General features: G+C 39.3%; 1 protein-coding gene across 1 annotated transcript in view; it reads right to left on the bottom strand.

Annotated features, from left to right (window-relative positions):
- Positions 1 to 25,665, bottom strand: part of PLA2G4A (phospholipase A2 group IVA) — a 152,648-nt gene that overhangs the window by 64,825 nt on the left and 62,158 nt on the right. The window contains exons 5-8 of the mRNA XM_035010687.1: positions 20,207 to 20,355; positions 19,376 to 19,489; positions 6,868 to 6,905; positions 2,560 to 2,701 (exon numbers count right to left, since the gene is read on the bottom strand). Of these exons, the coding sequence (XP_034866578.1) occupies positions 2,560 to 2,701; positions 6,868 to 6,905; positions 19,376 to 19,489; positions 20,207 to 20,355 (443 nt within the window). The remainder of the gene's footprint in view (positions 1 to 2,559; positions 2,702 to 6,867; positions 6,906 to 19,375; positions 19,490 to 20,206; positions 20,356 to 25,665) is intronic.

The raw sequence follows: 25,665 nt of genomic DNA, 5'->3' as shown, positions 1-25,665 counted from the left end.
TTTGAAAGCGAACAAGAAGGTAGGGAGAGGGAGAACAGGCTTGGGTGGAACTGCAGAAAAGAGAGGTATTGTGTTCCCCTTTAGACGTGCTGAGTTTGAGATGGGAGGGATACCAGTGAAGAAATCAAGCAGATGCATAGATGTTCAGCTCTGAAGCTCAGAAGGGAGGTTTTAAGTCCTTGATCTACATGGGAAGTTCTTCGGACACAGGTGCTGGGTGACATCATGCAAGGGAGAGAAAATTCTTTTTTTAAAAAAAGATTTTATTTATTTATTTGACAGAGAGAGAGCACAAGCAGGGGGAGCAGTAGAGGGAGAGGGAGAAGCAGGCTCCCCGCTGAGCAAGGAGCCCGATGCGGAACTCGATCTCAGGACTCCGGGATCACAACCTGAGCCGAAGGCAGCCGCTTAACTAGCTGAGCCACCCAGGTGCCCCTGGAAAGAAAATTCTTTTTTTTTTTTTAAGATTTTATTTATTTATTTGACAGAGAGAGACACAGCGAGAGAGGGAACACAAGCAGGGGGAGTGGGAGAGGGAGAAGCAAGCTTCCCGCGGAGCAGGGAGCCCAATGCGGGGCTCGATCCCAGGACCCTGGGATCATGACCTGAGCCGAAGGCAGACGCTTAACCAACTGAGCCACCCAGGCGCCCCTGGAGAGAAAATTCTTAAGAACACAGAATGAGGAGAAAGAGAGCCTAGGGTGAAGATCTCTTATATTTAAAGAATGCACGGGGGGGAAGATCCTCTACAGGGCACCAAAGAGGCAAGATGAAAACAAAGAGGAGGCAGGAGGTGAAGGGTAGAGAATGTTTCACAAAGTAGGGAGACGAGTGTCATTTGCACCAAATGGGTTGAGGGAGACAGGGCCAGATCTTTTGCATTTATTAGTACGGGCGACTGGTAGAGCAACCACAGCAGAATCATGAGGTCAGAAGCCTGAGAAAGTGAGTAAAGAGGACGAGATGGTGTAGGAACTTGGAGAAGTCTGTGAACATAAGGAGAGAAGTGGAGAGACAGGAGAAGGGAAGGTATATTCCAGGCAGACTTTGTGGTTGTTCCCTTTCTCCCCTTTGTGTCGGAGTTGATATTTTTACTGTAAAAATTCATAAAGAGATAGAGGCAGACAAGTTGGGGGAGGGGAGTGGTCCTGGGAGGACTGGACAATTGAGACAATTGATAGGGCTCCTGTTTGGGGCTGGCAATCATATCTGCAGTTGATCTGCATTTGAAAGAGGAGCTGTTTCCTCCATGGAATTCAAGAGGGAAGCAGCAAAGAATAGCATAACTTATGGAATATGTTAATCCTCTGGCAAGAAAGGAACGTTTTGTCATCTGATGCCTACTGACCTCTCTTTGATTAGGAGGCAAGTCTATCAGTTGTGAGGGGAACAGAGGGTAGATCAGCAGCTGGGAGTGAAAGAAATAATTATTGCAAATAACTGGAAAGCAGCGAGGCAGGGAAACACAGAGTGCAAGACAGGGTTTTGCAAATGAAATTGATGGCCAGAAATTAACAGAGGTAGCCATTTCCTGCTTTTTTTTCCCCTAGCAAACTCTTTCCTTCCTCTAGGCCTGACCAACTAACAGTCTTCAATTCCAGGAGGACCTGCCATTGTAGGGGAGGGAAAGGTTTTCCTTGACCCTCTTAAGGTCCCTGGCTGGGTCTGAAAATTAAACTGACAAGAGAGATTAACAGGAGAAAAGCATACGGATTTATTTAAGGTAAGTTTTATGTGACATAGGAATCTTCATAAGGAAATGAACACCCAAAGAATAGTTACAGGGAGGCCTGGGTGGCTCAGTCGGTTAAGCGTCTGCCTTCAGCTCAGGTCATGATTCCAGGGTCCTGGGATCGAGCCCCGCATCAGGCTCCCTGCTCAGCAGGGAGTCTGCTTCTCCCTCTGCCTGTTCCTCCCCTTGCTCGTGCTTGCTCTTTCTCTCTCAAATAAATAAAATCTTAAAAAAATATAAAGTTAATTCAACGATCCCATGGGGAGGGGGTTGGAGGGAAGGACAAAAGGGGTGAAGGGGGTGGGAGGTATAGGTTTCTCGTTATGGAATGAATAGATCACGGAAATGAATGGTACAGCACGAGGAACAGCATCAGTGATATTGTAATAATGTATGGTAACACATAGTAGCTACACTTGTGAACACAGCGTAACCAGTGGACTTGTTGGATCACTATACTGTACACCTGAAACTAATGGAACATTGTATGTCAACTATACTTCAATTAAAAAACAATACAAATAAATTTCAATGATCCTTTTACATCTGAGGCTAAACTTTTCTTACTAATAAACATCTCGTTTGTGCACAAGTATGCCTATGCATCTTTTTAAAACTCTATCTGATCAATATTACTAAATATGGGCAGCATCTGTGATGATCTTCCTCAAAGAATTTGTATTTACAAAACACTTACCTTATCTTAAAAAGCTGAAGATATAATGCTCAATCAATTTCAGTATTTCCACATTTGGGTGCAATTTGGGAGAGAGTACTAACAACATGACTATTAAATTACAATAACATTCGAAACATTTCCAACTCACATCACGTGTAGAATACAAGCCTTCACTATTCTCTGGACCCAGGAGTTTCTTCATGTTTTCCTTTATGTTTTCTTTTCTCTGTTGTCTGAAAGTTTTCTCCTGATCACACAGAGCCATACTGAATCGGAGGTCTGGGGATGAACTGTATAAAAAACACAGAGTCATGAGCCAGTGTCCCCGATAGCCTTGTTAAAAATCACCCAGTCTCCGGTAGCTTTGCTGATATATGCTGATTGCTCCCCTCAAGCCATTTACTAGAAGGGAACCCGAAACAAGGGTATAAAATGATGGATGTCTTAAAGCTGCGGGTTCCAAGGCATGTGTCCAGAAAATAAGGAGTAGGAGATGTTTTTAAAAAAACAAAAACAAAAACAAGCAAACAAACAGACCCTGATAAATTCATCTTATCATAGCCAAGACTTCGGGAAGCGCTTCAGAGAATAAACCTGTTTACATCTCTTTGGCACAGTATTTCCCGCACTGTACATGATCAAGAATGCCTTCCCCTGGCCCTCCATCCCCCCTTCTCCATGACATAACACTAACATTCCAAAGAGTCTGTGTTCCGAGAGGCACACCTGTAGAAATACCATCTTTAATGAACTGCTCTGTCTCAGAGATGTCCCCCTGTGACCAAAAGAGGAACTTCTAATGGTAGAAGTTTAGACAACCACAAATAAGCCTATGGCTGGAGGATTTCAGGACCCTTACATTGTACACCCTTCCTTTCTAATAATGGCAGCAGCAACTTCTCAGATACTTATACTATGCCAGAAACCACACTAGATATATAGGTATGTACCACTGCAGAAATAATGGGAGTAAGTATTACACATTATTATATAATATTTTATTTTTATAACTCCGTATCACAGATCAAAAACACTGAAGCTCTGAGAGGTTAGGATCACAGAGCAAATATGTGATGTCTTTTCCACAACTCAACAATGCCTCACAAATGTTACAGGTCCAATACTGAACTCTGAAACCAGCTACTGGTAAAAAAACAAAAGAAAACCAAAAAACTCCCCCAAAAAACAAAAAAAAAAAAACCAGAACAAGAAAACCCAGAAATCTATGTCGTGATGGGAAGAAATCCAAATGTAGAAAGCAAGAAGTTCGCTAGTCAAATACTGTCTCTTTACTATTCATAAAAGTAAGTCTTTCCCTTCAGAATGAATTAAGTTGAAGTATCATTTCTCCTAATTCAGTGTATTTTTTTAAAAGATTTTATTTATTTATTTATTTATTTGAGAGAGAAAGAGAGAAAGCACAAGCAGGGGGAGGGGCAGAGGGAGAAGCAGACTCCTCGCTGAGCAGGGAACCTGATGCGGGACTCCATCCCAGGACCCTGGGATCATGACCTGAGCTGAAGGCAGACGCTTAACCCACTGAGCCACCCAGGCGCCCCTTATTCAGTGTATTTCTTCCAAAAGAAGACACTCCATAGTCTCTGGGCTGTGTACTCTGTAATGATCTTTAATCATTGCAAATAATATTTTAATTACTACTTCCCAAAAGACAAATATGGACAACTCACAAAAGAGCATGTATGATTAAAAATAAAAAACAAGAATATTTAGTTTCACTAGCAAATTTTAAAAATACTGCTATTATTAATAGTTTTTAAGAAACATTTGAAGTATGATATTTTCCAGTACCTGGAAAAGGCAAAGTAACACTGTTATCATAAGTTCATTTTGGGAATAAAAATTTGCAAAACACTTTTGAAAGTGATTAAGCGAATGAGCACCAAAAATAATTAAAATGTATATTCCCTTTGACTGAGTAATTCTATTTTACTGTGAATTTTGAAAGGATCATTTAACCATATTATCCAATAATAAAAAATGGTCAGTATAGTATATTAAAGCACAGATTACACAGTTATTAAATTTGATTATTATGAGGTTTAGGTAACAAGGAGGAAAAGAGATAGGAGTGAAGGAGCATTTTTTAAGTCAAGGCTTAGGGTAAACTCTCTATTGTTATTATTTATTGTAATATATTAGGTTGAGTACCTTCTAACCATTTTTAAGAAATAAAAATCTCACCTGCACAGTTGTCTCTGTGAACCCACCTCAATTGTGTTTCCTTTTCTGCTCCTTAGAGTAACCATTACCTTAGACTTGCTCTTCAGTATTCCAATGTATTAATTTATAATTTTACAGTATATATTTATATCTCTAAATGATATATAGAATTTTATGGGTTTTTAACTTTTTTTATAAATGCTATCAACTGTATGTACTCTGTAATTTCTTCTCCATAGAACATTTTGTTTTTGAGATTCACATAAACAGATATATAAATAGAAATAATTAAAACATTTTTACTATTATGGGGTATTTCCATTATATTATTAGAGTGTAATTTATTTATCCATGAACACTGAGGTTGCTTCTAATTTCTGTAAACTATTACAGTTTTACTATGAACATGTGGTGCACATGTGGAAAACTTTTCTATTTTATATTAATATAAAACAATTTTTGCTTTTTCTAAAGGACATGTCATTAAATCATCACGATATGCTTATAATGCACTGTTTTCTTATTTTACAAATGAGTAAAAATGTGTTTAAAAATCTTTCAACTGTTCACACAATTAGCAAGAGGCAGATTTAAAACTAGGACTTCTCATTCTGGAACTCATGTTCCTTATAATATACTATGCTAATCACTATCTTAGTTTTTTTAAAAAATCTATGAACAGAGCAATAAACGTAGATGTTTAGAAGATATTAGCATGAAATGCAAAAGAAAATTCAAAATATTGAGTAATTTTATAAATATAGAAAGAGAAGCTTGGTTCATTTATTTATTTCTTCTTTCATGTATTATCTTTTTTTTTTTTAAGATTTTTTTTTTTGACAGAGAGAGAGAGTGAGAGAGCACAAGTAGGGGGAGCAGCAGAGGGAGAGGGAAAAGCAGGCTCCCGGCCGAACAGGGAGCCCGATGCAGGGCTCGATCCTAGGACCCTGGGATCATGACCTGAGCCGAAGGCAGATGCTTAACGGATTGAGCCACCCAGGTTCCCCTCATATATTATTTTTAACTCTAAATTTCTTTCATGATTTTGTTTTATATCTAATGGAAGACATGCCATGGAAAGTTGACTTTTTCTTTGAAGAACATTTCCATTTCAGAGTCAAGACAAATGAACATATAAAAATAGAGTTTGATTAAAGTTCATTATAAACATATAGTAAATTGCTTCTGGACACATGTACCTTATTTAGCTGAGTTTTTTCCTACATTTTTTGATAACTACACTTTGTTAAAGTGAATTTCTTTTACATGTTATAGGCCTAATTATAGCAGTGAAGACCATTTCCTAAGATAAATAGCATGACTTCCTTGTCAAATAAAAATTTTTCTAATCTCATGCTATAAAACATACTACTTTAAGCAAGAATCAACACAATGCAGAATAACACAACTCAATTACTTGGTCTGTCCTTTGATACTTCCTGACATATCTTGAGGGACAGTAGTAATTTATGTAATAATTTACTAAGTTGAAGCAACATGTTACAGGAACCAAAATAAGAGAAAGAAATACCTAACCCAATGTCAATGTATCCATTCTCATTCATTTGGCAAATCACACGATAAGAGAATATTATACTAATACATGTGATGTTTGGGTAAATTAAATGTGTACTAGTTACTTTGGTAAAACCCACTTCAACAGGGAAGTTCAAGGAGACGCAGAAAGTTTGAGGGAGGTGCGATGTAGTGAACTCAGCGTTAGATCCAGCTAATTCTCCAGGTAGGCCTGACTCCTCTAAGATGCACCATTTGAAAATAAATACATGATTTCCCAACCTTTTTTTTGGAGACCACTTTGAAAGAGCAACATGCTTCATGGAACTTTACTAAAGTAGTCCTGCTGATCTCCATGAACAAAACCAGTCTCAATTTTCAGTTTTTCATTTTTATAGTTTCCTGTTTATGTTTACTTTCATGTTTTTGAATATCTATCTGAATCAACAATGAAAAAGAGACTTAAATAACCATATTTGTTCATTTCTATGGGAAATGAACCTTAGGGAGGACTCTCTAAAAGCTCTTATTACTCACCTTATAAGCCTTAAACTCTATTATTCAAAGACCAAACTATAGGAAAATTAAGCAAAGATATTAAATTTATTATTTTTTGATGCAGTAGCTATTAGGGAAGAGCTAAAGAAAAGTCTAATGTGCTTTTATACAGCTGTCAGAATTATTTCATATTTTAGAAGTTTACCCTTTAACAATTAAAATGTCAGTGGATCACTCTACCCAATGAAATAAATGTACTTACCAAACTTCAAGAGACATTTCCAGAAACATTTCAGTGACCTAGGACAGATGTATTAATCAGATTAGGTCATAAAATGGATGTGTGTTACATATAATGCAAACAAGGTCAAAACAATTTTTGAGTGCCAGATTATTTTTAACCTAAAAGAATCCTAAAAATAAAAGTAACATAGCTTCATGAAGACCCTAAATTATGGATGTATTTCAACAAATATATATATATTTTTTTTTTGCTATTTTTCACAATATAAGTCTAATCAGTCATTTTAATAAACATAAGAATTGCCTCTGCATAGTTGTTTTCCTCGTTCACTAAAATGAAGTAGTTGAGTTCTACAATCATTATGCGTGAAACCTAAAAATTGCCTGAGCTCTAAAAACTATGAATATGTGCCTATTATTTGGGAACTATTCCTGGGCCAAAAAAGCCTGGGTGAAAATACACACAGGTGCATTTGTGACAAGTGTGGGCTGTAATAAACTGGAGACAGAACACCTAACCAAGGTGGCAGCAGGACCAGGGCCAGCCAACTGTGGTCAGCTCAGGAAACATCTACAGATGGGAGGTGGGCTCAGGTTTTCATTTTTTCAACACTGTGTGAGCCAACCAAATTTATGGGAGGACCCTATCCTGCCAATGGGCCAACTGTGGTTTAATGGAAAAGAGAGTGATTAATATCCACAGAGAAGAAGGGATATTAAAAGGTGTCTTTCCAGAGACTATACATCTATTGTATGGAAAGACCTTCTCTGTACTACCCCTGCCATTAGTTATCAATAATGTAATTTTAGATTGTTATGAGAACCAAATGAGAAAATGTTTTGAAGTTTGCTGCATAATTGTAAAATGGTGCTATTATTTTTATTATATCAGTTACCATAGACTATAGTTAAGAGTGAACCTGCCCAATACCTTCGGATAGAACAGAACTCGGATATGCCTCTTAAAAGTGAAGAAGATGTTTTTGGAAGCAACATAAAATGCTATAGATTATTGGCTTTGTTTTCTTTTTGGTTTCAGAGGATGGAAAAAAACAAGCTAGAAGGAGCTTTCCAAAAGGTTAAAATAAGTTCATGGCTAATTCTCAGGACTATATTTTATGAATAAGAAAAAGGTACTGAAATCATCTGTATAAGAATTTGCCTCTCCCACTAAACTATAAGCTTTATCTTATATAGATCTCTACTACAGTTCATTGCAGTGTTTGGTATTCAACACATAATCAATAGATACCTGTTGAATTACTGTGCATGTGAGTGTGAGGGGAGCACATGAGGCAATCTTTCCGTGTCAAGAAACATTTCATTGCTGCTAAACATAAAATCATGGGTTAGTCTAACACACATAGCAGTTCCTCTGGAATCCTATGACCTTTATTCATCAAGGCAGCATATCAAATTACTTTGAAGTTAACAAAATAATCAAGAATCCCAGTACAAGTGGAATTACACATGCCCCGATGAATCAGAGTTCAGTTATAAGTCAAAAAGGTGACTGGCTTCTAAACAATTAATGGAGCTGCTGTCTGTTCTACCAGTGGTAGACCTGCTCAGACCACACCTCAGCAGCACATCGTGTCTGTTCCCTATTTCTAAATTTCAAACGGAGTCTTTCCCAAAGAGGGCTTGGAAAACTTTATAGTGAATGAGGTTGCTTTGGATATTTAGTGAAAAAACAAGACATGGGTAAAACATGGTCTGTTTTTTTTTTCCCCCCCAAAAATATAGGAAAGCTGGTATTAAAACAAGACTTAGATTTACTGTTTTCATCTCCAGAGGGCAAAAACACTACGGAAGAATGGAAACTCAAAGAACGACATTATAACTCTTTGTGAAGTATTCTAACCAATGGAAAGATTCAAAGCTGGAATGGGCTTCTTAGTCCAATGTGCCACATGATGACAGACTTGAGAAAAAAGATGGCTCCCCGACTGGCAGGTCCCTAAGCAATTTAGCTATTAAGATAATCAATGCCTGGCTATATCTAATGCCTACTTGTCCTGACAACTTAATAAATAAAAGGAAAATCAACTGTGCTATGTTCATGGTCATATTTGTCTTCTCCACAGAATGTCCCTTCTATAGCCACCCACAGTGCTTCTTGGACATTGATAATCCTAGAAGACTGACTGATAAGACTTCTTAAATGAAGGCAGGATGAGAGAAGGGAAGACACAGGATTTTCCCGCCACGTACAGTCATACAGAATGTGTTGTGGTGGAAATTATCACATGGATTGGGATCCTCACTTCCACATGTGGCCCAAGTGGATCACCCACCATCTGAAGGAAATTTTAAACTCTCCCACTTGATGTGCTATGCTCAGACATGCTATGAAGCTGACATTTACAATCTCCCCACACTTTTTAACCTGAAACATGTCATTCAGATGCAATAGCCACAAAATGTTTTGCAAAATGTACTTCCTGTGAGGCATTAAACAAGAATTGGAAATTCCTTCCCACACACCGCATCACGGTCTTCCACATTGCTTGCAGTCTCAAAACAATTTGAAGGAAAGGTTATCCAGTCTCTCTGGCTCTCCCCAACCCCGTAACACCTAGCTAGAAGCCAGACAAATGAGAATAACTCCACCTCTACTAGGAATTATAAATGTAAGAAGCAGACTGTACTCATTGTACATTCTTATGGAAAACAACAATATCATCTTTGATTTCCACAGTGGAAAGCAATTTTAGATGCTTACAATGGGAGATGTTCACCCGGGGGAGAAGGTAAGGACCTAGAGGAGAGAAACTATATAAAGAAGCCACTTTAGATTTAAAAATAATTTATTTTTTAAAAGATTTTATTTATTTATTTGAGAGAGAGAGCAAGAGAGAGAGAGCACAGAGGGAGAGGGAGAAGCAGACTCCCTGCTGAGCAGAGAGCCAGACACGGGACTTGATCCCAAGACCCCGAGATCATGACCTGAGCTGGAGGCAGACGCTTAACTGACTGAGCCACCCAGGTGCCCCTTAAAAATAGCTTTTTAAAGTACGTAACCTGCTAACTCACTTGCAAACTTTCCAGGGTCATTTTGAAATGATAAAGTTAAAGCAACAAGCATAGTGCCTGGCATTAAGGAGGTCGTTTAAAATTATTATGAAAAGATGCACACAAATGTTTTTAAACTTGAGGATCTATCCTATTAATAAAGAGCTCTTCAAATAGGCTATGCCTTTGCTTATTAATATACTCCAGCATTTACAACCTTTACTTTCAATAAAACATTACTTTGAATTCTGATCCCTCCTGAGTCAATGCACTCTTCCCTACCACCCCCCCGCCGAGTAAAATAAAACAGCAACTGATCACCAGGCAGATTCAATAATCATTTACATCTTTTGAGAGAATAACAGAGTATTTTCTGCTTTATCTATATATACCTGACCTGTACAAGATAAAATAAAATTATATTTAAAAAATAAGGGCCACTTTTACTAAAAATCATGTTTACATACACTGTAACCCTAACCAATGAAGAAGGAAGCAGATGTAGATCTCACAAGAGGAATTCAAGTGTAGAGCAGAAATTCACAATTCCACCAATACAAGCCAGATCTCATCTAGGTAAATTTCGCAAGTTTAAAATTAAATGGGGTACTGCTAAAGTCACTTTTAAAAATATATATGATGTTTATTTTTTAAATTGAGATGTAAGGGACATTTAACATTATATTAATTTAAGATGTATAACACAACGATTTAACATTGTTATATATTGCAAAATGATCACCACAGTAAGTCTAGTTAACATATATGATTTCTTTTTATTTTTTTAAATTTTTTTTTAAAGATTTTATTTATTTATTTGAGAGAGAGAGTGAGAGAGAGAGAGAGAGAGCACAAGAGCGGGGAGCGGGAGAGGGAGAAGCAGACTCCCTGCCGAGCAGGGAGCCCGATGCGGGACTCGATCCAGGGACTCCAGGATCATGACCTGAGCCGAAGGCAGTGGCTTAACCAACTGAGCCACCCAGGCGCCCCCATATATGATTTCTTAATAAAATGAAATTCACATTTACTACCAGGAATCATCTAATCCATTCACCCAAGAATTCAGGATAATTGTGCCCCCGGCCCCCCAAATGGTCTTTAAAAGATTTGAAAGATTAAAAAATACACTATTTCCCCTATAGTCATCTTCCACTCTATCATGCAGGGTTCCTCCTTACATTTGAGGATGATCTCTCTTTCCTTGATTTAAGGTCCCTTTTCCTTACTTAGACATTGGAAATTCTAAACCAGATTTCCTAGAGCAATAGTACCAAACCAAATGGGAATCTCTCACACTCTAGTTTCTCCTTTTAAACTTAATTTACTTTCATTATTCCTGTCGGACCACTTCCCAGATTTTCTGTATTTCTCATAAGTGCATTCATTTATCCATTCATCCAAAAATGACTCAAGCACCTAATGTGTATCAGGATAGGTATGCAATAATAATTAAGCTGAAATGTATTCTACTCCTTGATGGAACTTAGGTACAGTAGAGGACCCAAGAAGACAAGAACATTCTAAAAGGCCCTATAATTTAAAAGTTACAAATTGTGAAAGTGTCAAAAAAGACTTAAGTTTCCATTGCTAGCATCCCCCCCAAAAAATGTGTTCTCTCTTAAAGCCAGGAATTGTTTAAACTCTGTTTGAACTCTAACCCGCCTCCATCTGACAGCATTCACATCTTAGCCAAAGATCCCCCAGACTTCTCATAAAAGTATATAGTCCTCTTGTTTCCCCTCCAAACTCTTTGTCATTCACTCAGCTAAACTGTAGTCCTAGTCTTCACACATCAAGACATAGTTTTCCAAAGAAATCATCCTGACACTAACTTCACATTCTGAACTCAGCATCAAAACTACCATCTTTTTAAAGCTTTGCCACTCTCTCTTCTATAGAACTACCTCATTCATTTTCAAGTTTACAATCATGAATAAGCAACAATCAAAGAAAGCAATCAGTCAGAATCAGATGCCACAGAAGCTATGAGACATGGCTATTTTTAAACAATACCACTAAAGATGGCAAATAAAAACACCATACCACGTAAGCTTGGGAGGCTATCTTCCTCAAGGTATTGGCCAAAACAAACTAATTTCATCTAGAGAATAAAGAAGTGTAATCTTTCTCTACCGTACTTCAAAACCTCAGGATTTTTAAGATTCTCTTGAAGTGGGCTACTTTGTTTACAAAAAACACAGCAAATTCTGAAGATGTTAGATCTTTCCACTTTAAAATGGGATTCTGTAACCCATAGCCTCACATTGATATATTCAGTAATGGGTGACTGGAGCATTTTTGAACTGTGTGAAATGATCACTAAAGCAAATGATCACTAAACTTAAAGGCTCTACATATTTATATATATATATGTTTATATATATATGTTCATTTTGGTAAGTTCAAACAATTAAGTTTAATAGGTAAGTCAGTTTCATGAAGCACATGACAGTTAAATCTGGCCAGTTATAATAAGAATATCGAATATTTATTTAGTGCTTACTGGACCAGGCACTGTTCTAAAGCTTTCCATGTATTAATTAATTTAACCATAACCACAACCTTAAAAAGAGGTAGGTACTATATACAACCCTGTTTCACAGATGAGGATGCACGGCAGAGAGAAAAAAAAAAAAATGCTCAACATCACATGGGCAATAAGTAGCAGAATCATGATTCCAACCCAGGCAGCGGCTGGCTGACTCTGAGCCTGGGGTCAAAAAGAGCAGGTCCTGCCAGTTTCTTTCAAATGACAACTGTGATGCTCTCTCACTTTGTGACTCCAATAAACACAACCTAACCCTAAATACCAGCAAGAAAACAAAACAAAACAAAATGTGGATCCAGCCCTAAGATTGGCTTTTTCCTAAAAACAACAAATAATAATAAACAACAAAAAAAGTTCAAAAATCGAGCAATAAATCAGTCTTGGGAAGGGCCGGATCCGCTGTAAATTCCCTCTCTGTGGCTGCAGCTGGTCCTCAGGGCCCCCAGCGATCCTCTTGCAGACACCGGAGAGTTGCGGCTTATGCTCACTTAGCTCAAGTCACCCTGCACTCCTCATACTTGTCCCTGGCCACAGAAGAAGTCTGCTGAAGCTGCATCAACCCTTTTGTTTTCACTAGGAAACAGACTCTGTCTCTTTACCTACTAACTTGCTGCTTACTAATCCATCTGAGGAAGAAGCCAAATCCTGTTGGCTCGAAATTCCCTATTACCGGGTCAAAAACCTTCCATAACTCACTGCTGTGGGTAGGAAAACATCCAAATTCTAACACCTCAAATTTGAGCTCTGTCATAGTTTGACCTCTGTGTATCTATTCTTCCTTTATGCACGAATGCTCTGCTCTCACCACGCTGGTCTAGACACTGTTTCCTGAACACACTGGTCCTTCCGAGTCCCATGACTGTGAGCAAAGGCTCAGGCTATTCTCCCCACCAGAATGGCCTTCCACCCCGTTGGTGATCCAACCACATCCTTCCTTTAAGTACAAGCCTAAACCATTGATATCCACTGTAACTCACTGAAACCCCATGCCCCTTCACCTTCCTGTCCTCATTTCCTACCACAATCCCTACCACTCTTTCTCTGTGTGTTCCACTGCAGGACTTTTCTACTCGGGGCAACTTCTGCCCCCCTTCCCCCTGCCTCCCCCCACCCCGATATCATCAGAGATGCTCTTGACCATATTTTTGGAACTGCATTTGCAACCCCCTTTACATACACAAATACCTCTTTCCTCCTTCCCTGGTTTATTCAGCACTTACTGCTATCACTACCTAACACAAGTAACTTTTACTTATTTATCTTGCTTCTTGTCTCTCTTACTAAGTAGAATATGAGTTCCATGAGAGGAGGGATTCTTACTGTTTTGTTCACTGCTGAATAGGTAGTTCCTAAAGACTTGCCTGACACATCAGTAGGTGTTTAATAGTTATTTGTGAAATGAATGAATGAATAATTCCTTCTTATAATGCTCACTATATATCTTATCTACACTATTTGGCACTTAAAATTATACTATATAATACTAAGCTCTAGTTAATGATATGCTTAAGTGTTTAGGGGTGAAACATAGTGCTGTCTGCAATTTGTTTTTATTTTTTATAAGATTTTATTTATTTATTTATTTAGAGAAAAAGTGCAGGAGTGGGGGGAGGGGCAGAGGCAGAGGGAGAGAGAGAATCCCAACACAGGGCTGGATCCCATGACCTCGATACCACAACCCGAGCAGAAACCAAGAGTCAGATGCCCACCAACTGAGCCACTCAGGCGCCTCTCCAATTTGTTTTTAAATGCATCAAAAAAATAAGATGGTTTGGGGCACCTGGGTGGCACAGTCGGTTAAGCAGCCAACTCTTGGTTTCAGCTCGTCGTGATCTCAGGGTTGTGAGATTGAGCCCCACGTAGGGCTCCATGCTCAGCGAAGAGTCTGCTTAAGACTCTCTCTCCCTCTTCCTCTGCCCCTTCCCACCCCACCCTCTTTCTCCCTCTCTTTCTCTAAAATAAATAAATGAATATTTAAGAAGTAAGATGGTTTGATGGATGGATAGATGGAGAGATATGTGGCCAAGTAAATACAGTAAAACAATCGTAGAGTCTACGTGGCAGTTATACAATCTTTCAACTTTTTTCTATGTTTGAAAATTTTTATAATAACATTTGGAGAAAAATATAACAGTTTAGAAAGGCCTTCCCTGACTATATAAACTTCAGTTGCCCACCAACTATTCCCTATCACATCCCTCTGTTCTATTTTCCTCACAGTACTAGCAGATATTGTATTGATTGTCCTTGGCTTTCTGATCCTATTTACCTTCCCCATTAGAAAGCAAGCTCTCTGGGAACCAGAACATCATCGAGCACGTCCTCTACTGTTTGCCCATCACCTAGAATACTACTTAGAACATAATAAATGTTTAATAACGCCCAAGTAAGTAAATTAATGAATAGATGCCTCATGATACTGCTTACTGTATTACTTACCAGTTTATACATGAATGTCTACTCCTTTCCAAACAGATTATTAGTTCCTTGAAAATGAACTTTTTGTGGCTTTCTTAACATTTAGCAAAGTATTAGCTGCAAAATTTTAGCTGCTCAAATTCTCATATTAAAAAATAGTCTACTGGGCGCCTAGGTGGCTCAGTCGGTTAAGCATCTGTCTTTGGCTCAGGTCATGATCCCAGGGTCCTGGGATGGAGTTTTGCATTGTGCTCCTTGCTCAGCGGGGAGTCTGCTTCTCCCTCTCCCTCTACCCCTTGGCCCTGCTCATGCTCTCTCTCTTGTTCTCTCTCTCAAATAAATAAATAAAATCTTTAAAAAAGAATCTACTGATAGGTCAGTATTTTAAAATCACATAATGAAGATTTTTGTGTGTGTGGTCCCTGGGTGCACACAAAATGAAAGATTTTTATTATTGTTTTGTTTCCATATCCGTAAAATGGTAAGAATTAAAAATTCTTGAATAAAAATGATCATATAAAAAAGGTATTCTTTCTGGATCACAGAACCTTATAAATTAGAAAGGATCTTACATTAATCAAAACTTCTATCTTAGAGATGAAGAGTATAAGGCAGAAAGAGTGACAAATCAAACATTCTAGAGGGAGATTAGTGACCAAGACAGAATGAGAGAATGGATCTCCCGATTCCCTGAGTGGGTAGTGCAAGCCCGTGGGAATCTGGCAATCTCCATTTGGAGACTCCCTTTCTTTCTCTAGCTGGCTGCTGGCCACAGAAATCACTCTATGTTGACTCAGTATTAACTTTTGGATGACAAAATTTTGAAGAAGTTTTTGTTAATAATGTCTTGGCTGGAAACCTGTGTTCTCTCTTTGTCAAATCCAAGTGCTTTCTTTATTGTTCCAGACTGTTATAATCATCTTCAAGAATCGTTTAAAAACTTCTTTTCCCACACTATTCCCTCACAGTCTGTTCTCTCTCACCTCCTTAAACACTGGAAAGAAGCCCATGCTCCTCTGAAAGATGGGGTGCAGAGGTGAGGTGAGGCTGGAGAGCGTGCACAGGGCATGCCACGTGATCTGGGGAATGCCAAGGGCTCTCCACCCAACCCTGCGTCTTTACCTTTCTCCCCTCTACCATCACAGATCACCAACGCAAACAATTGTCCTTCAGATACAAACTTCAAAGGTCTCTTAAGAACAGAGTGATGGGGCGCCTGGGTGGCTCAGTTGGTTAAGCGACTGCCTTCGGCTCAGGTCATGATCCTGGAGTCCCTGGATCGAGTCCCTGGATCAAGTCCTGCATCAGGCTCCCTGCTCGGTGGGGAGTCCGCTTCTCCCTCTGACCCTCCCCCCTCTCATGTGCTCTCTCTCTTATTCTCTCTCTCAAATAAATAAATAAAATCTTAAAAAAAAAAAAAAAGAACAGAGTGATGAAGAAAAGCTGTTTGGCCAACTGTTTTCTCAGCCGCACTAAAGAAACTAATTATGTAAGCTACTTTAAATTCAGGAATGTAGAAAGTCTTTTTTAGAGCCCGGAGGTTACACAGCTAACCATAGGAAATGACAGGAGGAGAGGAAATGCATGTTTCCCTCCAATATCTTCTCCCATAATCAGACTGAAGATGGGGGAAAACATACTGTGGAAAGGCCAATCCATGCTTACAACGCTCTCAATAAACATTTATTGAGAACCCAGTCCTAGAGACACGCCTTAGGAAGGTTGCGGGATATTAGCCTTTGACCAACTCTAAACTTTACCCCACCATGCATCAACATGTGTCTGCAGGGCCTTGTAACTTGCCAGGCCCCGACTTGCTTTCTTCTTTCAAGATTCCATGCCTTTGCATTTATAAAGTACTTAATATGTTCTAAGCACTATATATATGTACGGGTACATCCATGTGCATACATTAGTGATATATATTTCTATAACCAAGCATCATTATACATTTAATGTATAATAAATTCTATACTTAATAAATACATAAACTAAGCAACGCATTATATCTTATGTAATAAACCATATAAAAGTATAATTATGTACAGATATATTCATGTGCATACAGTATTTTTTTAAGATTTATTTATTTTAGAGAGACAGAGTGGGGAGGGGCAGAGGGAAAGGGAGAGAGAAACCTTAGCAGACTCTGAGCAGCGACTGACTGTGCATACAGTATTGATATGTATTTCTATAACCAAGCATTATTATATATTTCTTTTTTTTTAAAGATTTTATATATTTATTTGAGAGAGAGAAAGAGAGGGAGAGCACGAGCAGAGGCAGAAGCAGAGGGAGAAGCAGACTCCCCACTAAGCAGGGAGCCCAATGCAGGGCTCAATCCCAGGACCCCGGGATCATGACCTGAAATGAAGGCAGACGCTTAACCGACTAAGCCACCCAGGTGCCCACCGTATACATTTCATATACATTTCAAATTTTATACTTAATAAATATATAAACTAAGTAACATATAATTTATATCTTATGTAATATACTATAAAAAGTATAATCAAATAATTACATCTAAATGTATTTAAAATATATGTATATGTAATATAATTACAGTATATATTATCATATGGCTATATTATATATAAGTAAAATTAAGTCATTTAATCATAAATGCATTATCATAAACTCTCTTATGAGATATCATCTCCATTTTACAGATGAGTAAATCAAGGCCCGGAAGAGCTAAGTGATTTCACCAGGATGAAACAGATAGTAAGGGGCAGAGCTGACATTTAAACACCAAATAACCTAGCTTCAAATGCCAAGGCATTAACCACTATGTTCACTCTTCAACCTATTCAAAATCACCTACTTGTATGCAGCGGTCGCTGGCTTCCCCTGACAACAGTCTGTCTTTATTCTGTCTTCCTACCACACATTCCTGATTGATGCTTATCTCACCGTACGGTGGTTTCATTTCTCACATGTTTCTATCTCCTCTGCCCACTTCCTAACCCAACCCCTACCTCACCTCTACCCCACATGGAGGTAACTGAGGGAAGAGCCTACTGTGTCTTATTCTTCTTTATATTCCTTGCACAAAGCACAGTGGCTGGTACACGGTGGACTTCAATAAACATTTACAAGAGGGATGAATGCAAGAACTTTAAAAAAAAAGTCAACAGAACTGTGGGCAGTGTATCTCTTGGCACGGGAGTAAGACATACAGAAGACATGCTTCCTGGAGCAGCTGAAGGAGTTAACAGGGCACGTGGGACTAGACTGTCCTCAAGGCACCTGGGCTGCCCCGCTCGCATGAACCGGTCAGGTAGACCTTCGGGCTTAAGTTGGTTTCTAAATAGGTATACATTCATCCAGTAAATATAAACTATGCATTAGCTCTGTAATTAGGCATGCATAACCAGTATTCCTGATCTATAGGATTTTAGTTTACGGGGAGAGGGAGGAAGATAAGAAATCAAACAATTTAAATGCCTCAGTCCCAGTGAATACCATAGATAATTATCTTAGGGCTTCAGAGAAGGAGGAGGTCACTTGGGATAGTAACAGAAAGGAGGTGAGAGTTAAGGAACAGGCAGGTTTGGGGGAAGACAGCCAATTTGAAGTCATTCCAAGGACAAGCAAAAACACAGAGCCTCTTCCAACAAGAAATTAATACAATAACCAGCCTTCTGGATACTGGTCCATCAGTTGTTTACATTTCTCACTGTAAACTTCTAAATTAGTTTCTTATAAAATTCAAAATCCAATGTTTACTCTGTATTAGTAATCTTTCTAGGGCTTTGTGATTCCTAAATTATTGACATTTCAGAAACGCAGCATACCTAGAAGTGTAAAAAAAAACAAAACCCAAGACTATTCCTGCTGACTTTTCATTGCTGCAGCCCTAATTATTTGAGGATTATCTGAGACAGAAATATCCCTCCACAGAGGCTTAATTTATTGCTAAACATGTAATTTTGGAACAGTTTGGATGTTCCGACAGTTTTCTTAAAAAAAAAAAAAAACAACTTTTTTTTTATTTGAGAGAGAGAACGTGCACACGCACACGTGAATGAGGGGGAGAGGTAGAGGGAGTGGGACAGAGGGAATCCCAAGCCGACTCTCTGCTGGGCGAGAAGCCTGATGCAGGTCTCGATCCCATGACCCTGAGATCATGACCTGGGCCCCGAAATCAAGAGTCAGACGCTTAAATGACTGGCCCCCCCAACAGTTTTCTTTTTGAGTTCTCTCTCTCTCTTTCTCTCTGCCATTCCTCTCAGATTTTACATCTTCCTTTATCTTCTCAAAAGTTTTATTAGACCTCCTGTGGGGTCGGGGGTGGGGGGCCTAAAGCCATTGCCTCACTTAGAGCAACAACAGAGATTAATGTCTCTGTATTATTTAGTGTAATACTTCAATCAAAGCTTATAAATATCAGAACAATAAAAAGCTTTGGACAAGAAGTAAAAGGGACACAAAATTTTCTCTTTAAAAAAGAAACATCCCAACAAACAAATAAAATAGATCCCAGAATAAATAGATTTTTATCTGACATAACGTTGAAAAATAATCCTGTTGTGTCACTTACTTGGTTGAAAATAAAAGGAACCTCTTTCTTCTCTCCTACTTTCATAGAGGATATGGGGAATGTTGCTGTCCCTAGAGTTTCATCCATGACATAATTGGCATCCATTAATGTGACCTGTAGAGATTAAAAAGTAGAACACAGGAATATAATTTCTCTTGGATCTTTGGATATTATATCGAAAATTTCCACCACACTTAAAAAATCAAAGTTCTCAAATGATATTTAATAGTCATTTGAGGGCCTCAATATTCAACTGGTTATAATTCTTTGTCTTTTCTTTCTGACACATTTGCCACTAAGGCAGTCATTAACTTTTTCACTTTCCTGATTGACTTAATCATTATCATGTTTTCAAAAATGGAACCTTACCCCCCGCCCCCAGGGGAAATGCTATTTTGGAGTATGAGAAATAAATTAATGTAGAAAATCCATGTAACCATTTTGGGAAAGATCTATTTTAACTTATTTTCAGGTTAATTATTTTCAGTTAGAAACTTTACGTCAACAAAGTTCACTTATTTTAAAGTAGGAATCCATTGACGATATTGTTATTCTGTTGTACTTGGACCCTCCTCTTTATAACAGAAAATATGTTTTCTCCAAAGCACACGAGGAGGATAAAAGATTCTTCCCAGCGCTACCTAACTCTTGCGTTACCACTGGGCACTCACATCACTTGATGTACACCACTTAGAGCCCAGTGTTCCAGGCTGCACAGCTGGACCCCAGCCACACCTGCCCAAGGAGAAAGATGGCATGAAAGGGACAAGCTCAAACACCAACTTCAACATGAATGAGGACCATCTAACGGTCCGCAAATGATTCACTGACCTCCAAAACATTTTCCTGGTTAGGATCCAAAATAAACTCGAAGGTCTCATTCCACACAGGGTTTATGTCATTATTGAAGTGTCTTGTTCTCTTCCTGCTGTCAGGGGTGGAGGAGATGAAAAGTTCCACGTACGGATCTGGAGTGTCAACTGTAGACAGTAAACACAAGTGAGGAGGATGAAAAAATATGATCCATAATTCCTACTTCGGTTTTATTTTTTTTATTTTTTTAAAGATTTTATTTATTTATTTGAGAGAGAGAGAATGAGAGAGAGAGAGAGCACATGAGAGGGAGGAGGGTCAGAGGGAGAAGCAGACTCCCCGCCGAGCAGGGAGCCCGATGCGGGATTCGATCCTGGGACTCCAGGATCATGACCTGAGCCGAAGGCAGTCGCTTAACCAACTGAGCCACCCAGGCGCCCCCTAATTTGGTTTTATTAATATGTGTTGTCAGATTATTTTTAATGAATCTGGAGTAGCATATTTAAAATGTCCGAGACAACATACGCTATAACGGAAGAACATTACAGGTTAGATACTTCTTATGTATTATGTCCCTGCCCTTCGTAATAGCCCCGTGAGAAGGAATCTTTTATGAGATGATTTACTCAGAATTCCTCTATTCACTTAAAGAACATGATCAGCAACACCTCAGGGGAACTACTAAATGATGAGAACAATCTCACCCAGCTAACTACAGTATAACCTTCACCCCAGGACAATGATGGTGACAAGATCATGGGTTCAGGATGATGGTGCTTGTCTACAGTACAAAAATTATCCTAACTACTTTATTTGCCAAGCAAAATAATTAAAGTCGGTGTGAGATAACTATTGTTTGTAGTTATAGGGTTGCCTGGTATAGCTGTACAGGTTGTACACTGAACAACCCTTAGCGGGCTGGCATTTGTATTCGTGATCAACATATATTTCCATATTTATTATAGCAGTATTCAATCAGATGGAAGTGGGTGTCTCAAGGAAGTGACAGCTTTTTCTCTTGTACAGAAAGGCCTGCTGGAGTCAGGGCATGATGTGGGTGCCATTTTAAATAGAAAGAAGCAATGGCAAATAAAGGGGCTATTTAAGTTTCTTCCCATTATATATTCACATAGCAACAAGGCAACTGACACTAAGCAGTGGAAACACTCATCACTCCCTCCTTAGTGGTTCCATTGAGTCCTTCACCATCTTACAACATTGTACACACTGTATTTTATGGATGTAATTATACATTTATCTGTCTTTTCCTTACAAGACTCCACAACTTGAGGGCAGGGATCAACTCTTACTCATCTGTATCTCTTCAGAACCTAACAACTATCACAATACTTAAAAATCTCCTAACTTAAGGACTCAACTTTTCTCTTTAACACATCCTTTCCCATGCAATCATTGAAATTCATAACCATAAAAACCTACAGTTGAGTAATGACTGCTAGGATCTCTGTTAAGCGCTTTACACACATTAGTCTGGTTTAAATCTCCCAAAGGCACTACAAGGTTAAGTGCTCTGTTTCAGTGTTGAGGCAACAGGAAATGAGAGATGTTAAGCAATATGTCTAATATCATCCAGCTAGTAAGTCTCAGAGGAAGATCTGGCTGCAACAATCATTCTTTTAAGTGCTAAAGATGAGATCATAAGGTAGACCTTGCTATCAAAAGAGGAGCTGGACTTAAGAGTTATGGGAAGGGGGGAAGGATAGAGGGAGGAAGGTAGGGGGCAGGGAGAGAGGGGGGTGAGAGAGTTAGGAATATGAGCAGTGGTGGGAGGGGAGAGGGAGAGAGAGAGAAGGTGGTGCAGAGGTCCACACAGAAACATATAAACATTGAAAACAAAGGAAAAGCAAAAATAATAGTTCTCAAATGCTTGCTTTTCAAAGAAACATTTTTAAAAAAATATACTTTGTCTTTCAACAATAGTTACGGTCATCAAACAATTTAACCAATGCCCTTCACTTAATTTTCAAGCACTGTTCATAGTTCTATGTGGTGATTACATTTTTTAAGTGTGCATTTTTTTTTTAAGATTTTATTTATTTATTTGAGAGAGAGAATGAGAGAGAGAGAGAGAGAGAGCATGAGAGGGGGGAGGGTCAGAAGGAGAAGGGAGCCTGATGCGGGACTCGATCCTGGGACTCCAGGATCATGACCTGAGCCGAAGGCAGTCGCCCAACCAACTGAGCCACCCAGGCGCCCATTAAGTGTGCATTTTTATTGTAAAGTGGAAAGGCCTACACACGAGGTATATGCATTTGGAATTGTCTTTTATTTAATTTCCTCACTTGGACTTAATGCATCATTGGTCAAGGGCAGCTGAGTCTCAAAAGAGTACGATATAAATGCCTAGAGTTCTGGTTAAAAATGCAGACCCTTGACCCTCATCCCCTAAGACCTATGATCAGTAGATGTGCAAAGGGCCTAGGAATCTGCATTTTTAAACAAATATTCTAGCTGATACTGATGTAGGTCATCTTCTGTTCACACTTTCGATATCCTGCTTTAGAGAAAAGGAAATAGGCAGTTATTGGAATTTTATGTATTGTTTATTTTTACAGAGCTATAATTGGCATATATTGCGTGAGTATAAGGAATCCAATGTGTTGGTCTGATACACTTACATATTGCAATTTCTAACTCAATGCTTCTATCTTTCAATAGGACTATGGAAGACAAGCTAGAAAACAAAAAGACTGAGCAGGAAGCAAGGCAAGGGGAAATGGGCCAAAGAAGAGAAGGGCATGCTACCAGGTGACTCTTCGCACCTCCTCAACCTGGAGACGTTCCTTTTCCTCAACCATATTTCTCCCATGGCGCCAGAGCTCAAGATGTCAAGTCAGAAATAAAATGACATATTTAGAACAGCAGGTGGTAGAAGATCATCAAGAAAAATATCTTTCCTCTTTTGAGTAAAAGTCAGCACATGATTTAAAGGAAAAGATTCAGTTGGGATTTCACATTAAATGTATAAAAATGTAACCCTTCTTCATCCCATAGGGCAGGTGCTTTCTCATGGGGCTAATGCTCTTTTCTAGTTGTTTCCCCCAAACATGAGAAAATCCAAAACCAAGCAAAAAAACCAATCTAGAAAACAAAAAGTGTCTGGGAGGAGGAGGCCTGCAAACGGTAAACATCACTCATTCATTCAACAAATATTTGAGTGCCTGCTCTCTGCCAGGAGCTACCTGTCAAGAAGCAGTTTGGCTTTCCGAGCAGCCCAACGCAAAACTGCAGATCTGAACGATGGAAGTGAGTCAGATGCTAACAGCCTAATTTTAGAGGCAAGAGTAAACGGGAGGCAAGCAGATACACTATGCCAGTGACTAGTAACTCAGTCACTCAGATTATCACCCACAAATAAAGTCAAATCGTAGGCGGCAAAATTGCCTTTGAGGCTTGGTCTTCATTTGAATCTGAGGAGAGGAGGGGGAGGTTTTCTTGGGCCAAACAAGGAGAGAACAGAAAGTTAAGTTCCTTGGGAGAAGCCATGTGGGAAAAGGATGCAGCAAACCGAGTAGCGTCAGTCAGTCAGGGAGATAAGCATCTTCTAAGCCATTCTGGGTGCTCCGTCTGGATCATATACTTTAGCCAATTCTAACTCTGACAAAATGATGATGAAAAGAGAATACAAGATGCCAACACTACATTTCTGTATCAAAACATCGACCAACAGCCCCCTTTTTTGTTGAGTAAAGCGATAGAAGTTAGATACAGAAAAAGCTCTCAAGAGTGAGAAGGGTCCCTACAGGGTTGCCATTGAGGGCCGTTAGGGTTGGTCTTTTATAGAAAGCTAACCAGGGAACTTAAATCCTTTTAACATCTCTAATGATATCACCATTGAGCAAGGTCTAGTCATAACACCTTCAATGGCTTACTTCCTTTTTAGGGTCTGGTTATTCTTGCTGGTCACAGGTGATTTCATAAAAAGATACCCACCCCACATGCCTAGGGCAGGTTTGTTCCCTTATCTCTGGTTTCCTCACACTGCCACATTTTTGGGATTTCTGTGAGCCTGAGCACCTAGCCCCCTACCTATCTCTCCCTACCTAGCCCCCTGTCCCTTACTCATTCCTCCTCCTGGAATAGTAACCCTAACTGCCCTTAGGGAATGGGACGATGACCACTGAAATGGGGCGGCAGGCTGTGTGGCAGTTAGAATCTATCCAGGGGTCAGTCCAGGGGCCCGAGGTATGGCTCCAGGGGGTCATGATGGGCAGCAAACGGGTACATGCATCAGCATATGCAAAAGGATGAACATAAAACAAGTATGAGGCCCCAGGTTATGGTCCCACCCCTTAGATAAGATCCCCAATTACCAATGTTGTCAAATAGATCAGTGGATATCTTGATCGACAGACCTTTTTAAAAAGCAAATTAGAATCCTGTTCAATTCACTTTGGATTCTGCTTTTCACTTTTAAATGCAATCAATATTCTACAGCTCTTGTCAAAAGTGCTAGTTGTGTGAGCTTCTCTCCTTGCTTCATTAGCAAGAGACCTCAACGTTAAGTTGTCAAAAGGTGCTGGGCAGTGGAAAAGCACAGCCAGCTGCAAGCTCTGATACCGCAGTCGGCATCACGGCTGATCTCTGCAAGCCGAGAACCATCCGTAGCGGTGGCAGGATGTAGCATCCGCTGCAGGATGAACAGGAGTTTTAGGACACGAGTTTAAAATCAGATTACGATAATCACATAGCTCACTTTCTTTACATCATCTATAATCTTCACTGGCTTCAGAAAGGGAAAGCTGCAGGGAAGCTTTGAAAAGGGAGAGCAGGGCGCCTGGGTGGCTCAGTTGGTTAAGCGACTGCCTTCGGCTCAGGTCATGATCCTGGAGTCCCGGGATCGAGTCCCGCATCAGGCTCCCTGCTCGGCAGGGAGTCTGCTTCTCCCTCTGACCCTCCCCACTCTCATGTGCTCTCTCTCATTCTCTCTCTCTCAAATAAATAAATAAAATCTTGAAAAGGGAGAGCAGCCCATTTTGACGGCAAAACCAAGCCCGGTGCTTTGGGGGGGGGGGGGTAGAAAAAGGCAAATGCAGGAAAAGAAATGTTCGGTGTTTTTTTCTCCTGTATACTTATTTCACAGTTTTGTGAATTAATGCCTATAGGGTAACTGGATGTTGAATCACTGATTCGGCTTCACCTTGATTCATTCCAGCCAAATAGGTGGTAAAGCAAAGAGGTAGTGTGTGGGCAAAGACATTCTTACCTCTCATCCTTTTATCTAAATCTTGACAAACAAAAATGTTGGGGGTATGGAATACAGATCTTTTTTTGCTCCCATAAAGATGACATGAAACTACATGCACCAGAAATAGCTTCAGAATTCCTGAGTTGTAAAACCTCTCATAAACTTTAGTAGTTTAAGGAGTGCCTACCTAAATTAATAAAAGGTCCATCTGTCATTTCAGCTTTGTCTGAGCAAAATATTATGTGATTCATGATAGGGGCTGATGGCA

Source organism: Mirounga leonina, unplaced genomic scaffold (assembly GCF_011800145.1).
Source record: "Mirounga leonina isolate KUSES-001 unplaced genomic scaffold, KU_Mleo_1.0 Mir_154, whole genome shotgun sequence".
Taxonomy (NCBI): Eukaryota; Metazoa; Chordata; class Mammalia; order Carnivora; family Phocidae; genus Mirounga; species Mirounga leonina.
This window is presented reverse-complemented; position numbering and strand designations above follow the sequence as displayed.